This window comes from Tamandua tetradactyla, chromosome 16 (assembly GCF_023851605.1).
Source record: "Tamandua tetradactyla isolate mTamTet1 chromosome 16, mTamTet1.pri, whole genome shotgun sequence".
In the NCBI taxonomy this organism is placed as follows: Eukaryota; Metazoa; Chordata; class Mammalia; order Pilosa; family Myrmecophagidae; genus Tamandua; species Tamandua tetradactyla.
In genome coordinates, this window is record NC_135342.1 from 36,638,115 (window position 1) to 36,657,206 (window position 19,092).

A 19,092-nucleotide genomic window follows, 5' to 3' on the forward strand; every position below is an offset into this window, starting at 1 on the left:
CTCTTGAAAGGTCCCCAATCCAAAAACAGTGAGACTGCACACTCCAGAAAAGAAGACCCTTTCATAAGAGCCCAGAAACTGTCCCTCCTGGCAGCGGGACGCCTGGCAGTTTGCCGTCTCCGCAAGGGGCGCAGAGATACATCTCTGGAGAGTCCCCACTAAGCAGGGGCAGAGCCTGAAAACCCATCCCTTGGATCTTCCTATATATGTTTTGCGTTGCATAACTTAACCCTCACGTGGTACCCACGTTCCTGGTTAGACTCTTCCGAAGCATCTCACCACTAGGAAACTGCACACAAGTCTAAGACTCCAGGAGTAGACAGTGTGTTTCATGGGTATTTAAGCAGCAGCTTTAAGTGCTATTGGAATCTCTGGAATGCGCAGTTCAGATTTTCGTGTCTTAACAATTCTTTACTGGTGTGTAATAAGCCAGCAGACTCACACTTTATTTTTCCACTAATTTTGTCCTAGCATAATGGTGTACTGAAGCGTGACAATAACAACAAAATTAAACTGGCATATACTTAGTAACTCTAGCAATGAACTGTCACCAACACTAAAATAGTTAGCAAAACTGAGAAGGACGAAAAAAAAAGAGAGAGAGAGAGAACGAAAAACTTAAATTTTTAAAAAAACACCCAACCCTCAACAGCCTGCTGCCACATCTTTAGCAAGTGGGCAAGGCAGTGCCTTGAGGTGCCTCAAACTGTCTTTCATTTTCTAGTCTTAATGGCTGATTGCAGAAATCAATGTTGCCATTAGTAACAGGGTATTTGTCATGGCATGATTTCCTCTGTTGTTAGGCTGTGGAATGATTACAGTATTAGCGAGGTGCTTTCTTTATAAAGGGCCAGAGATATAACTTTCAATTTACTATCCATTAGGAAGAGGCTTTGGAAATATGGATGAAGGCAACATGTTACCTGCTGTTAGGCAGCGATTTTAATTTAACTGTCGTAGACTAGTGTTTTTTCAAACTGGGCCAGGAAGCTTCAACATTTCACAGACATTTTGATGACAGATTTTCTGCTTTGCTATTTTAGACCCCAAAGCTGTATTACCCATGCAAACAGTACAGTTTAAGACACACGGCCATGCATCTGTGTATCAAACCTCTGTGCTTTTCTAAACAGCCATACAAAGTGGTGTGGTTTTCAGGTAAGAAGGACCTGCCAGGTAAGCCACATAGTAATTCCGGCAGGGAACAGGAGACAGATCTGGTCTTGAAAGGGATCTGGGGTACCCAAATGAAACAAGTATGGGAATAGACTTATGGGGAAAAATGGCAAGGATCTCAACTTACATATCTACCTCCAAGGATGGAGCCAAACGCCAACTCTAGGGCTCCTGAGACGACAGAACAGAGGTGGGGGACAGGGACAGGACAGGAAATGGGATAGGCAGGCAAACCCCAATGGAAAAAAGTGTCGCCGAGCTGTCCCCACCTCATGGAAGGAGGGTTCACTTACTTTCTTGGTAGCCATTGCTCAAGGCAAGGCCAAAGTGTTTCTAAATGGCATCCCGCCCTTGAGGAAAAGGAGCCCCGAGGAAAAGGTGCCCCGAGGAAAGAATGGCCCCACTCAGCGTCCAGCCCACCCTCCTCCTCCAACAGCCCACGATGACTTGGAACTGACGTGGCAGAGCCACCGGCCCCAGTCGAGGGCCCGCTGACAGCCACTCCTCCCCTGGAGGTGGGGAAGGGGCTGCCATCATGCTGGCCAACCTACCTGAGGAGGACGGCGAGGAGGGGTGCGGGCTGTCCTCCTGGGCACTCCCGGTCTGGGAGAGGCCGCCTCCGAGCCCGCTCTCCTCGGTCACGTTGGAGGACCCGGGCGTGGTGGAGCGGCTCACCGACTGGGACTCCTGGTCGCTGCCGGAGCCGCGCCGCTCGTCCAGGCACGCATGCAGCCCCTCCTCGTCGCCCTTGCGGTCCCGCTTGTGCACGCGGGAGTGCACGACCACCTGGTGGTAGGTGCGGAACACCCGGCCGCAGTCGGGGCACTCGGTGGGCTTCTCCTTCACACTCCCGGGCCCCTGCAGGTTGTACTCCAGCGCCTGGTTCAGCCCGTGAGACAAAAAATCCCGGCTGCCTTCTAAAGGGTCGAGCTTACTTGGCAGGTCTCTCTGATTGCCCACTTTAGTGCTGTGAACCAAATCAGCAGGAATTTTCTGTTTGGAGCCATCTGCTCCCACTAACACGTACTCTCGCTTCTCCTTATCAAACATCACTCCGGCGTTTGCCAAAGTGTCTTCATGGTTGCGCTGTAGCTGATGCTCTTTAGACAAGAAGCCGTGTTCCATGGCCATGCCCCTGGCCATGAGCTGCCAAGCCTGGTAGCTGTTCACGGGGTCCATCTCGGCAGCTTTGGCAGCAGCTTGCAACCGCTCGATGCAGCTGGATTTTAGCGGCGGCACGAGGTTGAGGCATCCCAGGAGGGAGTGCTTGTCACCTTCGGGGACGCCGTGGGCCATGCTAGAGATGGGGGACAGCAGCTTTCCAAGGACCTCCTTCTCCTTCAGGGGCAGCTCCCCTTTGCCATAGAGCTGGCTGGGCTCGCTCAGATTGGCTTTGTCGGGGGCCACAAAGCCACCCTGCAGGCAGGAGAGGTACCTGGAGTACAGGTTGGCGTGGGCCTCCTGGGACAGGTTGCCCATGGGCGCGGGCACCTCGGGGTCGCCGGGGGACTTGTTCTTCACCGACAGCTTGTTAAGGTGGACCTTCATGTGGTTCTTAAGGAACCAGGGCTCCTTGAAGCGCCGGCCACAGATCTGGCAGCAGTGCTCGAAGGAGTCCTTGTGCTTCCGCATGTGACCCTTCAGGAACCACGCCTGGCTGAACACCTGGCCGCACACCTCGCAGCGGAACTCGTTGGCTGCCTGCTCCCCGCCGCCACTGGGGCCCTGGCCCTGGGCCGACTCGGCGGTGATGTGGGCCTTCTCCACGTGGCTGATGAGCTCCTCCTCTTGCGATGCAGCGAAGTCACACAGCGTGCACTTGTAGGGCTTGTGCAGGATGCGGATGTGGCGGTCCAGCTCCTCGCGCTTCTTGAACTTGCCCTTGCAGAAGGTGCAGCGGAAGCCGGCCGCCGGGGTCACCACGTCCTCCTGCACGCTGGCCGGCTTGGGCGAGGGCACCGGGTTGGCGATGTCCGGCAGGCTGGGGTTGGCGGGCAGGGCCAGGCTGCAGGTTGCCAGCGGGGCCTGCTGGGCGTGCAGAGGGGGCTTCAGGTCAGGCCGGGGCTGCAGCAGGCTGTTCTTCATCTGCTTGTCCCGCAGGATGGCCCTCTCCTCTAGCTCGTGCAGCAGGCGGTTCTCCTCGCGCACCCGCCCACGCCCCTTCCCCAGATTGCCCAACTTGTGGGTGCGCAGGTGGATCTTGAGGTTACCCTTCTGAGCCGCCCGGTGGTCGCAGTAGGGGCACTTGAAGGGCTTCTCACCCGTGTGGGTGCGCATGTGCAGAGAGAGGATGCTGTTGAAGCGGAAGCGCTTCCCGCAGAGTGGGCATGGGTACTTGCGGTTTTTGCGGGCATCGTCCTCGATGTCACTCATCTGGGACATGATGCCCAGGTTCTGCCCGTTGAGGAACTGCTGCAGGTCCACCCGCCCGTTGAGACTGGTGTCAACGTCGCGGCCAAGTTGGTTGGCCAGCAGTGCCATCTGCCCGCCCATGGGCTGGCCACTCATGGGCACGTGGGCCTTCTCATCCAGGGGTGCGGGTGCCTTCTCCTCGGGGTTGGGCCGCTGGTGCAGCTCGGGGAAGGCATGGCTGAGCTGGGAGGTGATCTGGTGCAACTTCTGACTCATGGCATACTGGCCATTGAGAACGGGGCCACTCAGGTGGGGCTCAGCTTCCGGGGCCGCCGAGGACACGCCAAGGCACAGACTGGCTTCTTCCATCCCTGAAAACAAAGAGAGAGAGTTCACACCAGGGCAGGTACCCGAGGCACAAGGAATCAGCAGCAGCGGCTGGTGGGGCATTTGCATTTCGTATCTTACCTGAACATAATCATGCTAAAGAATTAGAGCCAAAAACAATAATAAAAAAATGAATTATTAAATGCCAATTATGCAATAGGGCACTGTTCTTCCAATTTGTTTTGGCGATAGATCGTCTTCCTGGTATTTTCTATTTACAGACGGCAATTATTCATTCACATTTAAATTATTAATGTTTTACCACTTTCAACTCCTAATAACAAATTGAGGGTCTACGTGTTTAACTTTTTCTCCCCCCGACCCTCCTGAAGCAACTGTACCTGTTGGTTCAGTTCAAAGATTGTCTTAGAGCAGAATGGCTTTATCTGCAAGGCCAAGGAGACTCTCACTTGGAACTTTTTTCATTTACCACACTCAATACATTCACCAGTCTGAGATGAAAGAGATCATTTTATGATTTGGCCAGAAAAAAAAACAACAACAACAAAAAAACCCCAATGGCATGATATTTACTGGTACATAATAAAACAAGATAATGTTTTGGGAAAAAATAAAGTAAAGGACAGGCTTTAGAACAATAAAAGGGATTTTGCTTTAGTCAACAAAAAGTGCAGTAATATCTCATTAAGCTGATTAGTATGCTGCTTAGAAACAGTACTAGGTGCTGTAACACATGATTATAATCATAAAAATCCTTCAGTGTTTGCAAGGAAGCATTAACGAGGTATATTAAATTTTAAGGAGACTGCAAGTAGCGGCTTTGCAAACCTCTGAGATTAAGATTTAACCCTTATGCTACGAAACACTGTTATTTTGTCATTTGGTAACGGTGCCTGTCAAAAGAACTATAAATTATCTCATGATGGAATCTTAATTGATCGTTGAGACTGATCGAATTTTGGTGGAAGGAAAAACTTACACCATACAATAGGCTCTCCCAGTCTGTCAACTGGCAAGATATCCGAAGCAGGGCCTCTGATTGGGTTTAAAGAGATCTTTTATAGAACTAGATAAAAACCAATTAAAATCCAGGGACGATGCCATAGGAAGTCTCACGAAGTCTGAGTGTTTTTAATAACTTTCCCAATATACAGTAATGAGTACAAATTGTACCTGCAGTATGTGTTTTGCAGGAAATTAGAACTCAAAGCTGTTTGTTAAGCACTAACACTCAAAGCTGGTCTGCATAATTGTCTTTAATAGTTCTCTCTGCCCCCCTCTCCAGCCTGTGCAGAACAGCTAAACCCAGACCACTCTCAGGTATGGGGGGTGGGGGAGGACAGCACCCCTTCTACCACATCAGAGCATGTAGGGAGCCCAACTTTGAAAGACAATGAAGCCAGGGCTTGTGTCTTTCTATTTCCAAATCCGTCTTCCACCTAAAGACATTCAAATTTGTTTCTTGCCATTGGAACCACTCTCACACGTCTATCCTTTTTTTATCCCCTTGTTGAGATGTACTGGCTGGCCAGGTGGTCCAGGAACAGCATTCAACCCCAACCACAAGTGATTCCTGGGCCAAACGGTTCCCTCTGGGAGCTCATGGGGACAGAGCTCATCTGTGGAAGAAGACACTCAGGCCTTAGGGAGCAGTGGGGGGTTGTGCTGGGTCTGCAGCTTGTAGGGCCTTCCACAAGGCAAATGATGCATGATGTGGATGGTCTCCAACAGGATATCTGAGTTCCTTGGCAAGAAGAGAGGGGCTGTGATTCCATCTTGCAGAGGAGGGGATGAAAAGAGACAGAGGTTTGTGTCCAAGCAGGAGAGGGATTGCCACTGTGGAGCAGAGATAGCTGTGTCTATGAACAATGACAGGGAATACCGTGCACACGTTTACAAACATACATGCATGCATAGAGGTGCATGCTCACGTGCAATAAAAGAAGGCTTCCAGTTTGCCACTTTCCTTTTTATTTCTGGTGGCAGTCGACAACTAAATAAAAAAGAAGTCCATTTTGGAGACTGGTCAGTAAGGAGTAGTTTCTCATAGAGAGTCTTGCATTCACACAACAAAGCTGTTGAGTTCTCTTTGTGTGCCAGGTCAATCCTTGGCCCTGAAGATACAAGGGTGGAAAAGACCAGCTTGTCCCAGCATTCATGGAGCCTACTGCTCAGCAAAAAGCAGCTACCCTGGTGTGCAGAACTTGCTGGAGCAGGAATCCTGGAAACCTCCAGGGACTAGCAGCTCCCAGGGCCTGTCCAGAATCCTTTCTCTACCTTGCAAGCCCCATGAGCTGTCCTGAGCAAACATGGATCATGACCCTGAAGTCACATGGGAATGTTCAGAATTTCACCCAATAGCTCTGTGAAAGTTTGAAAAGTCCAGAACCAACATGGTTGGCCCACTTCCAAAGGCTGCCCACTTGGTCAAATCCAAAAACACGAATCCAAAAGATGGGCTATTTTCAGGTTGCTGCTGATGAGCTGATGCAAATTCACCAGGAGGTGAATGTGCAATGTGGCAAGACAACAAATCAGATTGAATGAGGAGGCATCAAGTTGAGAACCATCCATCTCAACTTCCCTCCTCTCCCCAGTTCATGCTGAGTAAGTAAGAGGTCAACCTGTCAAATGATGAACATGGGGTGTTTTCAAGTTTGGTTTAGGTATGGAATTCATTTATTATGCTTTTGTTTTCTCAAAGTCAACAAAGCTTCTTAAACCCTTTTAAACAACTGGTCTTCATATGCCATTGTTAAGGCCTCAGCTGAGGGAAGACAGAATGTGCTACAGTGTGCTGCCTCAGTTCTTTACTGAGGCGGCTCCTTCTCATAATTCAGGTCTTAGCTCACATATCACCATCTTAAAAGGGCACTCACTGCCCACCCTGTCTGAAGCTGATACTCCTAGACCCTCTCTGTTCCATCCCCTTACTTTCTTCTTCATAGCACTTACTACTACACCAACATTTTGCTGCTGACTCTTTCGCAGACATGCTCCTTTTCGGTAAAGGTAGTAATTGTGTCTGCCTTCATCCCAGGTGAAGCCCAAGGCCAAGAGCAGAGCTGACTCATTCATTGGATGTGACATATTTACTGACTGAATGGATGAAATGATGAACAGATTATTGCCCTATAGGCCCAGCCCATATGGGAATCTGAGCCCTGTAGAAAACCACCTTTACCCAACCTCATGTGATGCAAACTCAGCTTTTGTATAAGACCACGAGTGTCCATAATCATAGTTAATCAGGGTCAGAAGGGGCTCAGGTTCGCACCCTGGATCCAAAAGCCTGTAAGTCACCAAGGGACAGTCATCCCTATCACCAGTTTCTTCTCCCCATGAGCCCACAGAGATCATCCCAGGTTTGACCCACTGCTGATGGAGACAAAACCCATCCCCTTCAGGACTTAACTGCCCATCACAAGGTCCGCAGGCAACCCCGTGGTTTTGGCGGAGCCGGCCAGTCTACAAGGAGACACTCTGAGGGTTACAGCCCTCTGCACCTTAGGGCACCGAAGTGAGGAAAGACATGCCAGATGAGCATCTCAGAGTCCTCGGTGAGACCTGATGTCCCACAACACCACAACAGATGCAACCAAGGCCACAACAATGGGTCAGTCATCACTAACGCCTGCCACTTGATTCAAAGCAAGAAAGGGAAGAGTGAATTCTTCGAAAGTACATGGGGTAATTGGTGCGCTGTCCCTGGGCCAAAGCAGCCAAGGCAGGATGAACTGGCCTCAGGCCCAGTCTGGGACTCACAAAACCTGGGTCAGCCCCAATTTCTCCAGCCCTGATACTTCAACATCAAGAATTCATTTACCCTGTTAATCAGTCAGTACTTGCCAGGGACTTTCTGTATTTCTACCCTCGAGGACCTGGGAGCCCAAAGGGGCAGTGCAGGCAAGGCCATAAATAACAGGGAAGCAATGAAAAGGCCCTGAAAGACTGTACCCAGAAAGGAAAAAGGACTTGCAGCTACAGTATGTACCTACGTGTGCAGGTGTGTTTATGTGTTTGTGCATGTGCATGTATGCCTATGTGTGCCTGTGGCCTGCATGCGTATGTTTGTCCATGTGTGAGCATGTGTGTATTTGTGCACGTGTGCACGCACGTGAGTATGTGCATATGCATCTACACTGAGGGAGGGGCAGGGACTCCCAAACTGGTAACACTCTTGAAATATATGCAAATGCATACCCCTGGGGAACTAAGGGGTCATTCATGCTACTATGAAAGGATTGGGTCCAACTGAAGCTGGGAGCTCCGCCATGCTGATGGAAGGTGTTGGTACTCCTTCCACCCAGGGAACAGGAACAAGGAGAGTTCCCTCTGGAACCACACTACTCTTTCAGAGGCCCCATAACGAATGTCATCAATGACCCTGGAGGCGCCACCTACCCTAGGCACCCCCATCCATAACCCAATGAAGAGAACCGACATGCCCATCGAACTGCAGGGGTCACCCTCATGCTGATATCTGTGGGGAGAACTTTTAGTTGATGTACCCAACCCATACTTCACTCAGCTGCCAACTTCATCCTAGGTGCCTGCAACACATTCAACAGTTGGGAGCCAGCAGAAGGTGGGACATGGCCCAAGGTTTACAGCCATTATGTGGCCAGGACCTTTGGAGTAACCTATGCTACTCATCTAACCCTCTCACTTAGGTAGCAAAAAAACCCCTTAACACAGCAGAAAGCAAGTAAACCAACTACTAAAAGGAAAACAGCTTGCCCCGGCCTGCTGCTTATGGTCCCAGCTCAAACCATGAAAGGAAGATCAATAAAGATTGATTGATGAAATGAACCACCAAATGCTTCATTTGCCAAACTGTGGAAAGTCAGCCTGATGTCCTTCTCTGGACTGGACAGCAAAAGGCCACTGTGAAGCGTCATGTCTCCTGCATCATCACTCCAACACAGAAACAACGGGGTCACAAGGAGCCCAGGCTGCCATTCAGTGGCACAGTCAACACTGATGAAGAACAAGGCTTTGGCCTGAGTCGTGGCTACAGTGTCATCCCTCTCCATGGTGTGGAAACACCTCTGAATGCAGGCAGGAACCCCAGGTGAAAGTTTCTGAATACCAGAGGCTTTCTTCTTGAGTGGAGCAATTTCACATTTCACGACAAGAGTATTCTCAGAAAATGAACCCCACCATTGGCTGCACAGATTATCAGAATACTTTCTGTCTCATCATTCCCATCATTGCAGGTACGGTGAGCCATTCAAAAGCCTTGGATGGTGCTAACGGTTATTTTGATTTTGCATTTCTGCTTTCAAGACTATTTCCTGTGATATCAATGACAAAAGTTTTCACTTAACTCTTCCGATAGAGAACCTAATTGTATCTTTCACTCGAAATGAAATTTAAAACTATCAGGACACCAGAAATGCCAGCTGCTACGAGTCTAAATAAATTTTACACAAAACACGGTTTCATTTTGCTTGCACAGAAAAAAAAAGTAATCTTACGAATAGTCCAAAAAATATAGATCTTGCCAGTAAGTTGCATGAAAAAGTCTTAGCCTTATACCATGAAAAAGAAGAGTTGAGAAATAAAATGACTTTCAAAATAACCACTTCAACTGGATGTTTTAAAATCAAGTATTGTTGTCTAGCCAAGCACAACTAAATATTCCCCTTTTTATCAACGTGGGTAAAAGCGCTGCCTCGGAAACCCTGTAGCACTCCCACAGCTCCCATGTTGGGCTAAAGGGAGGTACTCGGGTTCACAGAAAGGGAAGTTCCAAACATCAATGTGCATTTTACACAAAATAATCTCACACCACACAATTGTTTTTCTGTAAGCCCAAAGATCCAAGGCCCTTCCCCATGCCCTACCTTGCTTTCTTACCTTTAGGTTAAGCAATAGTTAAGACAACTGTACCTAGAATACAAAGGCTTTTCATTAAATTCTATTTTTCCAATTGTTGTAGCTCAAACTGTTTAACTAAGGTTGTTATAAGCATAATACACTCCTGTTCTGAAATACAGAACACCAGACTACTGAACCTTTTCAGGGTCATTAAACAGCTGTAAACATTATTACAAAAATAAACCAGAGATTTCATGCTTACATTTTGGCCTGGAGCTCGCTATGCTGAGCAAGTACATTTTTTCATCTCTTACAATCAACGCTGGTGACATTTGGGCAGCCAAACAAACTACGTCACAAACATTACCGAGGTGGGCAGGATACTGAGTGGTTTGTCTGCCAGATGATTAACAGATAAACAGGAGGGCAGCATGGTTGACCCATTCTATTTTGACTGATGTATAGATAATGCTATGAGACAGGGCCAGAAATAGTTAAATCCTTGTTGAACTTATTAATGACAACATGATATTCAAAGCAGGCTGCAGAGCATGGTGACTGGAGGGAAGTTGAAGAGTATAGTCAAACTCCAAAAGTTCCCTTAATGGATGGAAGATTGGCCAAAGTCAAGGCCCTCATTGACTCTACTGGTGAAAAGGATGGCACCAGGCTGGCTAAGAACATGTTCCATGTAGCCCAGATAGCTTCAATATTGATGGGATGAGAGCTGGAGGAAGTGAAAGAAGAAAGCAAGGGATTAAAAACTGCCCTATCCTTGGAAACTTTGGCAGATTTTTCAAAATCCTCATAAGCAAAGAAGTCTTTCCAACCATATCGACTTTTGGAGTACAGGTTTAAACTGTAGCCCAGAACCAAAGAACACCAAAAGCAAAGAAAAACATCTACAAAGGGTTCTCTTGGCCATCATCTCAGAGTAGAGAAGACTTCTGGTATGGGTTCCTGGTCATTCTCTGCCCACACATAAAAAGCCAGACAAATAGGTGCTGGGATGGAATTAGAACCTCACATGGGGTGTTTGTTAAGACATGGATGTATTAAGCAGAGTAAACTCTCAATAAATGAAACAATAACCATCATCACTACCACCAACATCATCATTTTAGTCATTATCAACATCTTCATCACCACCATCATTACCTTCCTCACCTTCCTCACCAACAGACAGTATCTTGGATGTTCACCATATGTCAAGATCATGCAAGGTACTTAACAATCATTATCTCATTTTAGCCTAACACAACCTTAGATAGAAACTTATTCTTTTTTTTAATTTTTATTAATAACACCAATCAACATACAATATGAACATTCTGTTTTTTCATCACATAGTTGCATATTCATCCTCATGATCATTTCTTGGAACATTTGAGATGGAAAGTATTCTTATTATTCCCAAATTAAAAGTGAGGAAACTGAGGCTCAGAAAGTTTAAGTCACACAAGCTCACACAGCCGAGAAGCCTGACTCCAGAAGTCAATACTAGTGGGCAGGCTGGCTTTTGAAAGCCCCATGTTCAGTCTTACTAGGTTGAATGCTGAAAATCAGAAGAGGATGGAAAAAAGAAAACCAGAGGCATGGGCAAGCATCAAAGAGGCCAAAGAGTGGAGACATCATGAACACATTTGCCAGGATGTGGAAACATGCAGCACATTTCAGAAAGAGATCATATCAGGGGACTGGCATGGGTGGGTGGGTGTGATGGAAGCACTATGGATCCAGACACATGGCAAATCTGTTATTCACTGGTTGGGGACCAGAGGGTTGCACCAAAATTTATATTTATAGACTCTTTTCTTAATATCTATAAGGGCTGATAAACTCTTCACATTCTCTTGTCCTGTGTCAAGTGGTTATTTCCCTAACCAGACTGGAGAAATGGGAAAAGAGCAACCCCAAAAGTCCCACTAATGTAAATCCACTGGCCTCAATGGGACCTTGGCCAACTCAGTCTCTAACTGGAACCTCAGTTCCTTTATTTCAAAGTGGACTGATATTAACTATTCTACTTCCCAAGGTTTTGCGAAGAGGAAATGGGATTGTGGGAGAGACACATAACTTTTAAACTGTCAAAGGCTCTCCATGTGCTGGAACCCTTTCCCAGTACTAGCTACAGCATTTAGCATAGCTTTCTAGATCAAGGAAATAACTTAATGTAGTAGTGAAGTTAATACCAAAAGATGAAGGGCACTTCCAAAGTGCACAGAAACAATCAATTAAAACTCCCTTGTTGCCACCCTCGCTGGTGCATCTGCCAAGTGAGCTTGTGTCATTTCATGACATACTTTTAATGCCTACATGTGGAAGGAGACAGAGGAGATCAAGACCAGGTTCTTGCTTCTGAAAGTCGACTTGGGCATCAAGAGACACCTGGGTCCACAGAGAAACAGAATGAGGTCAAGTGCTGAGATAGAAGAAATCTACAATGGAGGGGTGCAATGGGAAGGAGGGGGTCAGACCTGGGGAGCAATAATGGGGAAGACATCAGGTCTTGGTTCATCCTGAGGAGGTCATCAGGCAGGGAAGAGGAGGAAGGCAGTGTGGTACCCAGGGAAGAGCATGTGCAAAGTGGAGACAAAGCACAGAAGGTCTTGGGAATAAGAAGGGGATGAGATGAAGCAGAGAGCTAGGACACAGACTTGGACGTCAAGCCAGGGATTATAGAGTTTACATGTGTGGCAAAAGAGTCTTGGGAAGTTCTTAACAGAATAGTAGCACAATGTGTTTGCCTCACACTGCCTGTGGGAGCCCCATTAGGACTTCGATCAAGTTCCTACAAGAAAGATGCCAAGACAGGAGTAGCTATACTAATATCCAACAAATTAGACTTCAAATGTAAAACAGTTAAAAGAGACAAAGAAGGACACTATCTACTAATAAAAGGAACAATTAAACAAATAGACATAACAATCATAAATATTTATGCACCGAACCAGAATGCCCCAAAATACGTGAGGAACACACTGCAAACACTGAAAAGGGAAATAGACACATATACCATAATAGTTGGAGACTTCAATTCACCACTCTCATCAACGGACAGAACATCTAGACAGAGGATCAATAAAGACATAGAGAATTTGAATATTACAATAAATGAGCTAGACTTAACAGACATTTATAGGACATTACATCCCACAACAGCAGGATACACCTTTTTCTCAAGTGCTCATGGATCATTCTCAAAGATAGACCATATGCTGGGTCACAAAGCAAGTCTTAACAAATTCAAAAAGATTGAAATCATACACAACACTTTCTCGGATCATAAAGGAATGAAGTTGGAAATCAATAATAGGTGGAGTGCCAGAAAATTCACAAATACGTGGAGGCTCAACAACACACTCTTAAACAACGAGTGGGTCAAGGAAGAAATTGCAAGAGAAATTAGTAAATATCTCGAGGCAAATGAAAACGAAAACACAACATATCAAAACCTATGGGACGCAGCAAAGGCAGTGCTAAGAGGGAAATTTATTGCCCTAAATGCCTGTATCAGAAAAGAAGAAAAGGCAAAAATTCAGGAATTAACTGTCCACTTGGAAGAACTGGAGAAAGAACAGCAAACTAACCCCAAATCAAGCAAAAGGAAAGAAATAACAAAGATTAGAGCAGAAATAAATGAAATTGAAAACATGAAAACAATAGAGAAAATCAATAAGACCAGAAGTTGGTTCTATGAGAAAATCAATAAGATTGATGGGCCCTCAGCAAGATTGACAAAAAGAAGAGAGAGGACGCAAATAAATAAGATCAGAAATGGAAGAGGAGACATAACCACTGACCTCACAGAAATAAAGGAGGTAATAACAGGATACTACGAACAACTTTACGCTAATAAATACAACAATTTAGATGAAATGGACGGGTTCCTGGAAAGGCATGAACAACCAACTTTGACTCAAGAAGAAATAGATGACCTCAACAAACCAATCACAAGTAAAGAAATTGAATCAGTTATTCAAAAGCTTCCCAAAAAGAAAAGTCCAGGACCAGACGGCTTCATATGTGAATTCTATCAAACATTCCAGAAAGAATTAGTACCAACTCTCCTTAAACTCTTCAAAAAAATCGAAGTGGAGGGAAAGCTACCTAATTCATTCTATGAAGCCAACATCACCCTCATACCAAAACCAGGCAAAGATATTACAAAAAAAGAAAACTACAGACCAATCTCTCTAATGAATATAGATACAAAAATTCTCAACAAAATTCTAGCAAATCGAATCCAACAACACATTAAAAGAATTATACATCATGACCAAGTAGGATTCATCCCAGGTATGCAAGGATGGTTCAACATAAGAAAATCAATTAATGTAATACACCATATCAACAAATCAAAGCAGAAAAATCACATGATCATCTCAATTGATACAGAGAAGGCATTTGACAAGATTCAACACCCTTTCCTGTTGAAAACACTTCAAAAGATAGGAATACAAGGGAACTTCCTTAAAATGATAGAGGGAATATATGAAAAACTCATAGCTAATATCATCCTCAATGGAGAAAAACTGAAAACTTTCCCCCTAAGATCAGGAACAAGACAAGGATGTCCATTATCACCACTATTATTCAACATTGTGTTGGAGGTTCTAGCCAGAGCAATTAGACAAGAAAAAGAAATACAAGGCATCAAAATTGGAAAGGAAGAAGTAAAACTATCACTGTTTGCAGACGATATGATACTATACATCGAAAACCCGGAAAAATCCACAACAAAACTACTAGAGCTAATAAATGAGTACAGCAAAGTAGCAGGTTACAAGATCAACATTCAAAAATCTGTAGCATTTCTATACACTAACAATGAACAAGCTGAGGGGGAAATCAAGAAACGAATTCCATTTACAATTGCAACTAAAAGAATAAAATACCTAGGAATAAATTTAACTAAAGAGACAAAAAAACCTATACAAAGAAAACTACAAAAAACTGTTAAAAGAAATCACAGAAGACCTAAATAGATGGAAGGGCATACCATGTTCATGGATTGGAAGACTAAATATAGTTAAGAAGTCAATTCTACCTAAATTGATTTACAGATTCAATGCAATACCAATCAAAATCCCAACAACTTATTTTTCAGAAATAGAAAAACCAATAAGCAAATTTATCTGGAAGGGCAGGGTGCCCCGAATTGCTAAAAGTATCTTGAAGAAAAAAAACGAAGCTGGAGGTCTCACGCTGCCGGACTTTAAGGCATATTATGAAGCCACAGTGGTCAAAACAGCATGGTATTGGCATAAAGATAGATATATTGACCAATGGAATCGAATAGGGTGCTCAGATATAGACCCTCTCATCTATGGACATTTGATCTTTGATAAGGCAGTCAAGCCAACTCACCTGGGACAGAACAGTCTCTTCAATAAATGGTGCCTAGAGAACTGGATATCCATATGCAAAAGAATGAAAGAGGACCCGTATCTCACACCCTATACAAAAGTTAACTCAAAATGGATCAAAGATCTAAACATTAGGTCTAAGACCATAAAACAGTTAGAGGAAAATGTAGGGAGATACCTTATGAAACTTACAATTGGAGGCGGTTTTATGGACCTTAAACCTAAAGCAAGAGCACTGAAGAAAGAAAGAAAGAAATGGGAGCTTCTCAAAATTAAACACTTTTGTGCATCAAAGAACTTCATCAAGAAAGTAGAAAGAAAGCCTACACAATGGGAGACAATATTTGGAAACGACATATCAGATAAAGGTCTAGTATCCAGAATTTATAAAGAGATTGTTCAACTCAACAACAAAAAGACAGCCAACCCAATTACAAAATGGGAAAAAGACTTGAACAGACACCTCTCAGAAGAGGAAATACAAATGGCCAAAAGGCACATGAAGAGATGCTCAATGTCCCTGGCCATTAGAGAAATGCAAATCAAAACCACAATGAGATATCATCTCACACCCACCAGAATGGCCATTATCAACAAAACAGAAAATGACAAGTGCTGGAGAGGATGCGGAGAAAGAGGCACACTTATCCACTGTTGGTGGGAATGTCAAATGGTGCAACCACTGTGGAAGGCAGTTTGGCGGTTCCTCAAAAAGCTGAATATAGAATTGCCATACGACCCAGCAATACCATTGCTAGGTATCTACTCAAAGGACTTAAGGGCAAAGACACAAACGGACATTTGCACACCAATGTTTATAGCAGCATTATTTACAATTCCAAAGAGATGGAAACAGCCAAAATGTCCATCAACAGACGAGTGGCTAAACAAACTGTGGTATATACATACGATGGAATATTATGCAGCTTTAAGACAAGATAAACTTATGAAGCATGTAATAACATGGATGGACCTAGAGAACATTATGCTGAGTGAGTCTAGCCAAAAACTAAAAGACAAATACTGTATGGTTCCACTGATGTGAACCGACATTCGAGAATAAACTTGGAATATGTCATTAGTAACAGAGACCATCAGGAGTTAGAAACAGGGTAAGATAATGGGTAACTGGAGCTGAAGGGATACAGACTGTGCAACAGGACTAGATACAAAAACTCAAAAATGGACAGCACAATACTACCTAATTGTAATGTAATTATGTTAAAACACTGAATGAAGCTGCATCTGAGCTATAGTTTTTTTTGTTTGTTTGTGTTTTTTTTCTTTTTCCTTTTTTTCTTTTTTATATATTTTTCTATTTTTTATTTTTATTATTTTTATTTTTTTCTCTATATTATCATTCTATATCTTTTTCTGTTGTTTTGCTAGTTCTTTTCCTAAATCGATGCAAATGTACTAAGAAATGATAATCATACATCTATGTGATGTTATTAAGAATTACTGATTGCATATGTAGAATGGAATGATTTCTAAATGTTGTGTTAATTTTTTTAATTAATAAAAAAAAAAAAGAAAGATGCCAAGAAGCTGAGATCCTAAGAATATGAGACCAACCATTCAGCCCACAAGGTCTCCCATATAGGCAGTCCCTCATTTGGGGGCGGGGAGGGTCATGTCTCTGGCAAAATTTACAGGAGAACAGCTTTAAAATTGTACTCACTCTCTGACTGTGAGCAGCCAGATAAGGTTTCTATCTCTTGTGGACCAGAGAAGATGGAAAGAAATAATGGATGAAAATAAATTCGACTACAAATTCAAAATCTAGGGGCTGAAACTCTCTTGGCAGTGATAGAGAAGGGGGTACTTAGGGTTTGGAAGAAGTCACCCCTTTGCAGCAGCATACAGATGGAAGAAAGACGAAATCTCCAGGCAGCCCTCCCCTACCTCTCCATAAATGTCAGCCCAAACTAATCCTCAATACTCCATTCCTGATTCTGCCTAAACAAGGAAGCCTCCCTGGATTTGCCCCAGGTTTGGAGGGGCAGCACCATCCTCAGAACGCCTGCGGAGTTTCTCTGGACCTGTTAGGACACTTGTCATGGACACAAGGCTACCAGAGCTCACAAGGTCTTCTGCTCCTACACTGAGGGTTTGGGGACAGTGGGGATCTTATCCATACACCACTACATCTATAACTCCCAGAAGACACAGCCCTACCAAAGTTGATCTTCTAAGCATATGACTGATCACAGTACAGGAGATGGAAGCAGCAACATTTAAGGACAGGTGACATTTTGACAGCAACTGCCCTGTCCCCCCAGAATTGAGGCCATAAAACAGTGCTTCCATTCCTCCCAGACAGAATAGTTTCGGAAAGAAATGGTTTCTTAATTCTCCATAATTGATTTAGCTGATCTGTGTCCACCCCATCAGGAAAGCAACAAAAACTATATATATATATACAATAATATAAATATATACATATATATATATATGTGCTTTTTTTTTCTTTTTTTTTATTAACGGAAAGCAAAAAAAAAAGAAATTAACACAACATTTAGAAATCATACCATTCTACATATGCACTCAGTAATTCTTAACATCATCACATAGATGCATGATCATCGTTTCTTAGTACATTTGCATCGGTTTAGAGGAACTAGCAACACAACAGAAAAAGATATAAAATGTTAATATAGAGAAAAGAAATAAAAGTAGTAATAATAGTAAAAAAAAAAAAAAACCTATAGCTCAGATGCAGCTTCATTCAGTGTTTTAACATGATTACTTTACAATTAGGTATTATTGTGCTGTCCATTTTTGAGTTTTTGTATCTAGTCCTGTTGCACAGTCTGTATCCCTTCAGCTTCAATTACCCATTATCTTACCCTGTTTCTAACTCCTGCTGGACTCTGTTACCAATGACATATTTCAAGTTTATTCTCGAATGTCCATTCACATCAGTGGGATGGCTAAACAAACTGTGGTATATACATACGATGGAATATTATGCAGCTTTAAGACAAGATAAACTTCTGAAGCATGTAATAACATGGATGGACCTAGAGAATATTATGCTGAGTGAGTCCAGCCAAAAAACCATATATATGCTTTTAATGAATGACCCACCTTTAAAATCCCGCAAAACTGAAAAAGATACCAGCGGTTGTCATGAAGCGTATTATTTCTCTCTCATTGGCTTTCTGACTCCTTTTTAAACAGATTTCGTCATGGCAGGAAATTAGATATTTAATCCCCTATTAACCCGCCTTGGCTCCCTTCTCTAGCATGGCAATGGAGGAGAGTGTCAGCCTCCGCACACAGCCCCTGCCGCAGGAGCAAAAAGCAGGGCCCAGCACCCATAGAACAGCCTCGAGGTCTCTTCCTCCAGAGGGCAGCAGGAACCAGGGGGGCAAAAGCCGAGTCACTCTGACCACCTTGCACTCTTGATTAGAGACGTCTGAATCTGAGCCCTCTGCGTTATGATATCATGTTGAGCAGTTTATTTTCATTTCACAGGGGCCTCAGATTGGATTCTGTGTAAAACTAAATATAATGCAAAATGCACATATGCAAGAGTGATCAAAGGAGCTTGGTTCTGAAATATTCATGGAAGTCGGCCCAGGGAATTCTGTTCACAGGGGCACCTGTCGAAGACATAAGCTCAGATACACATCATCCCTTTAAGTACACAAATGGGTAGTGAGCAAAAATCCAGGCACACCATCAGATACTCCACTGCCTGCAACTACTGAGCTGAAACCAACAGAAGGAGTCTGGTAGGGGCAGGGCTGCAGGTCATTTCTAGCCCTAGAGGCTCCCAATTCGGCATCATCTGCTATGGCTCAGGCTGGCCTGCCCTGGCCTTTGGTGGGCCCAGATTGCTGGAAAAGGAGGTAAGACTGGCCCGTGAGTCCCTGACCCAGCCAGAAGGCACATCTGCTGGTGAGGGGTGGGACTACATGCTAGCCAAGCTTACAGACACAGGAGCTTCTGTCCCTGCCCTGGATGCCACTACCATAAGCAAATGAACTCCAGGGACACAGACAAATTTCCCACCAAA

General features: G+C 44.4%; 1 protein-coding gene across 1 annotated transcript in view; it reads right to left on the minus strand.

The window, feature by feature from the left end:
• Positions 1-1,509: 1,509 nt before the first annotated feature.
• LOC143658418 (zinc finger protein 536-like) overlaps positions 1,510-19,092 on the minus strand; it is a 202,709-nt gene continuing 185,126 nt past the window's right edge. The window contains exon 4 of the mRNA XM_077130487.1: positions 1,510-3,899. Coding sequence (XP_076986602.1) covers positions 1,510-3,897 — 2,388 coding nt within the window. The 5' untranslated portion in view covers positions 3,898-3,899. The remainder of the gene's footprint in view (positions 3,900-19,092) is intronic.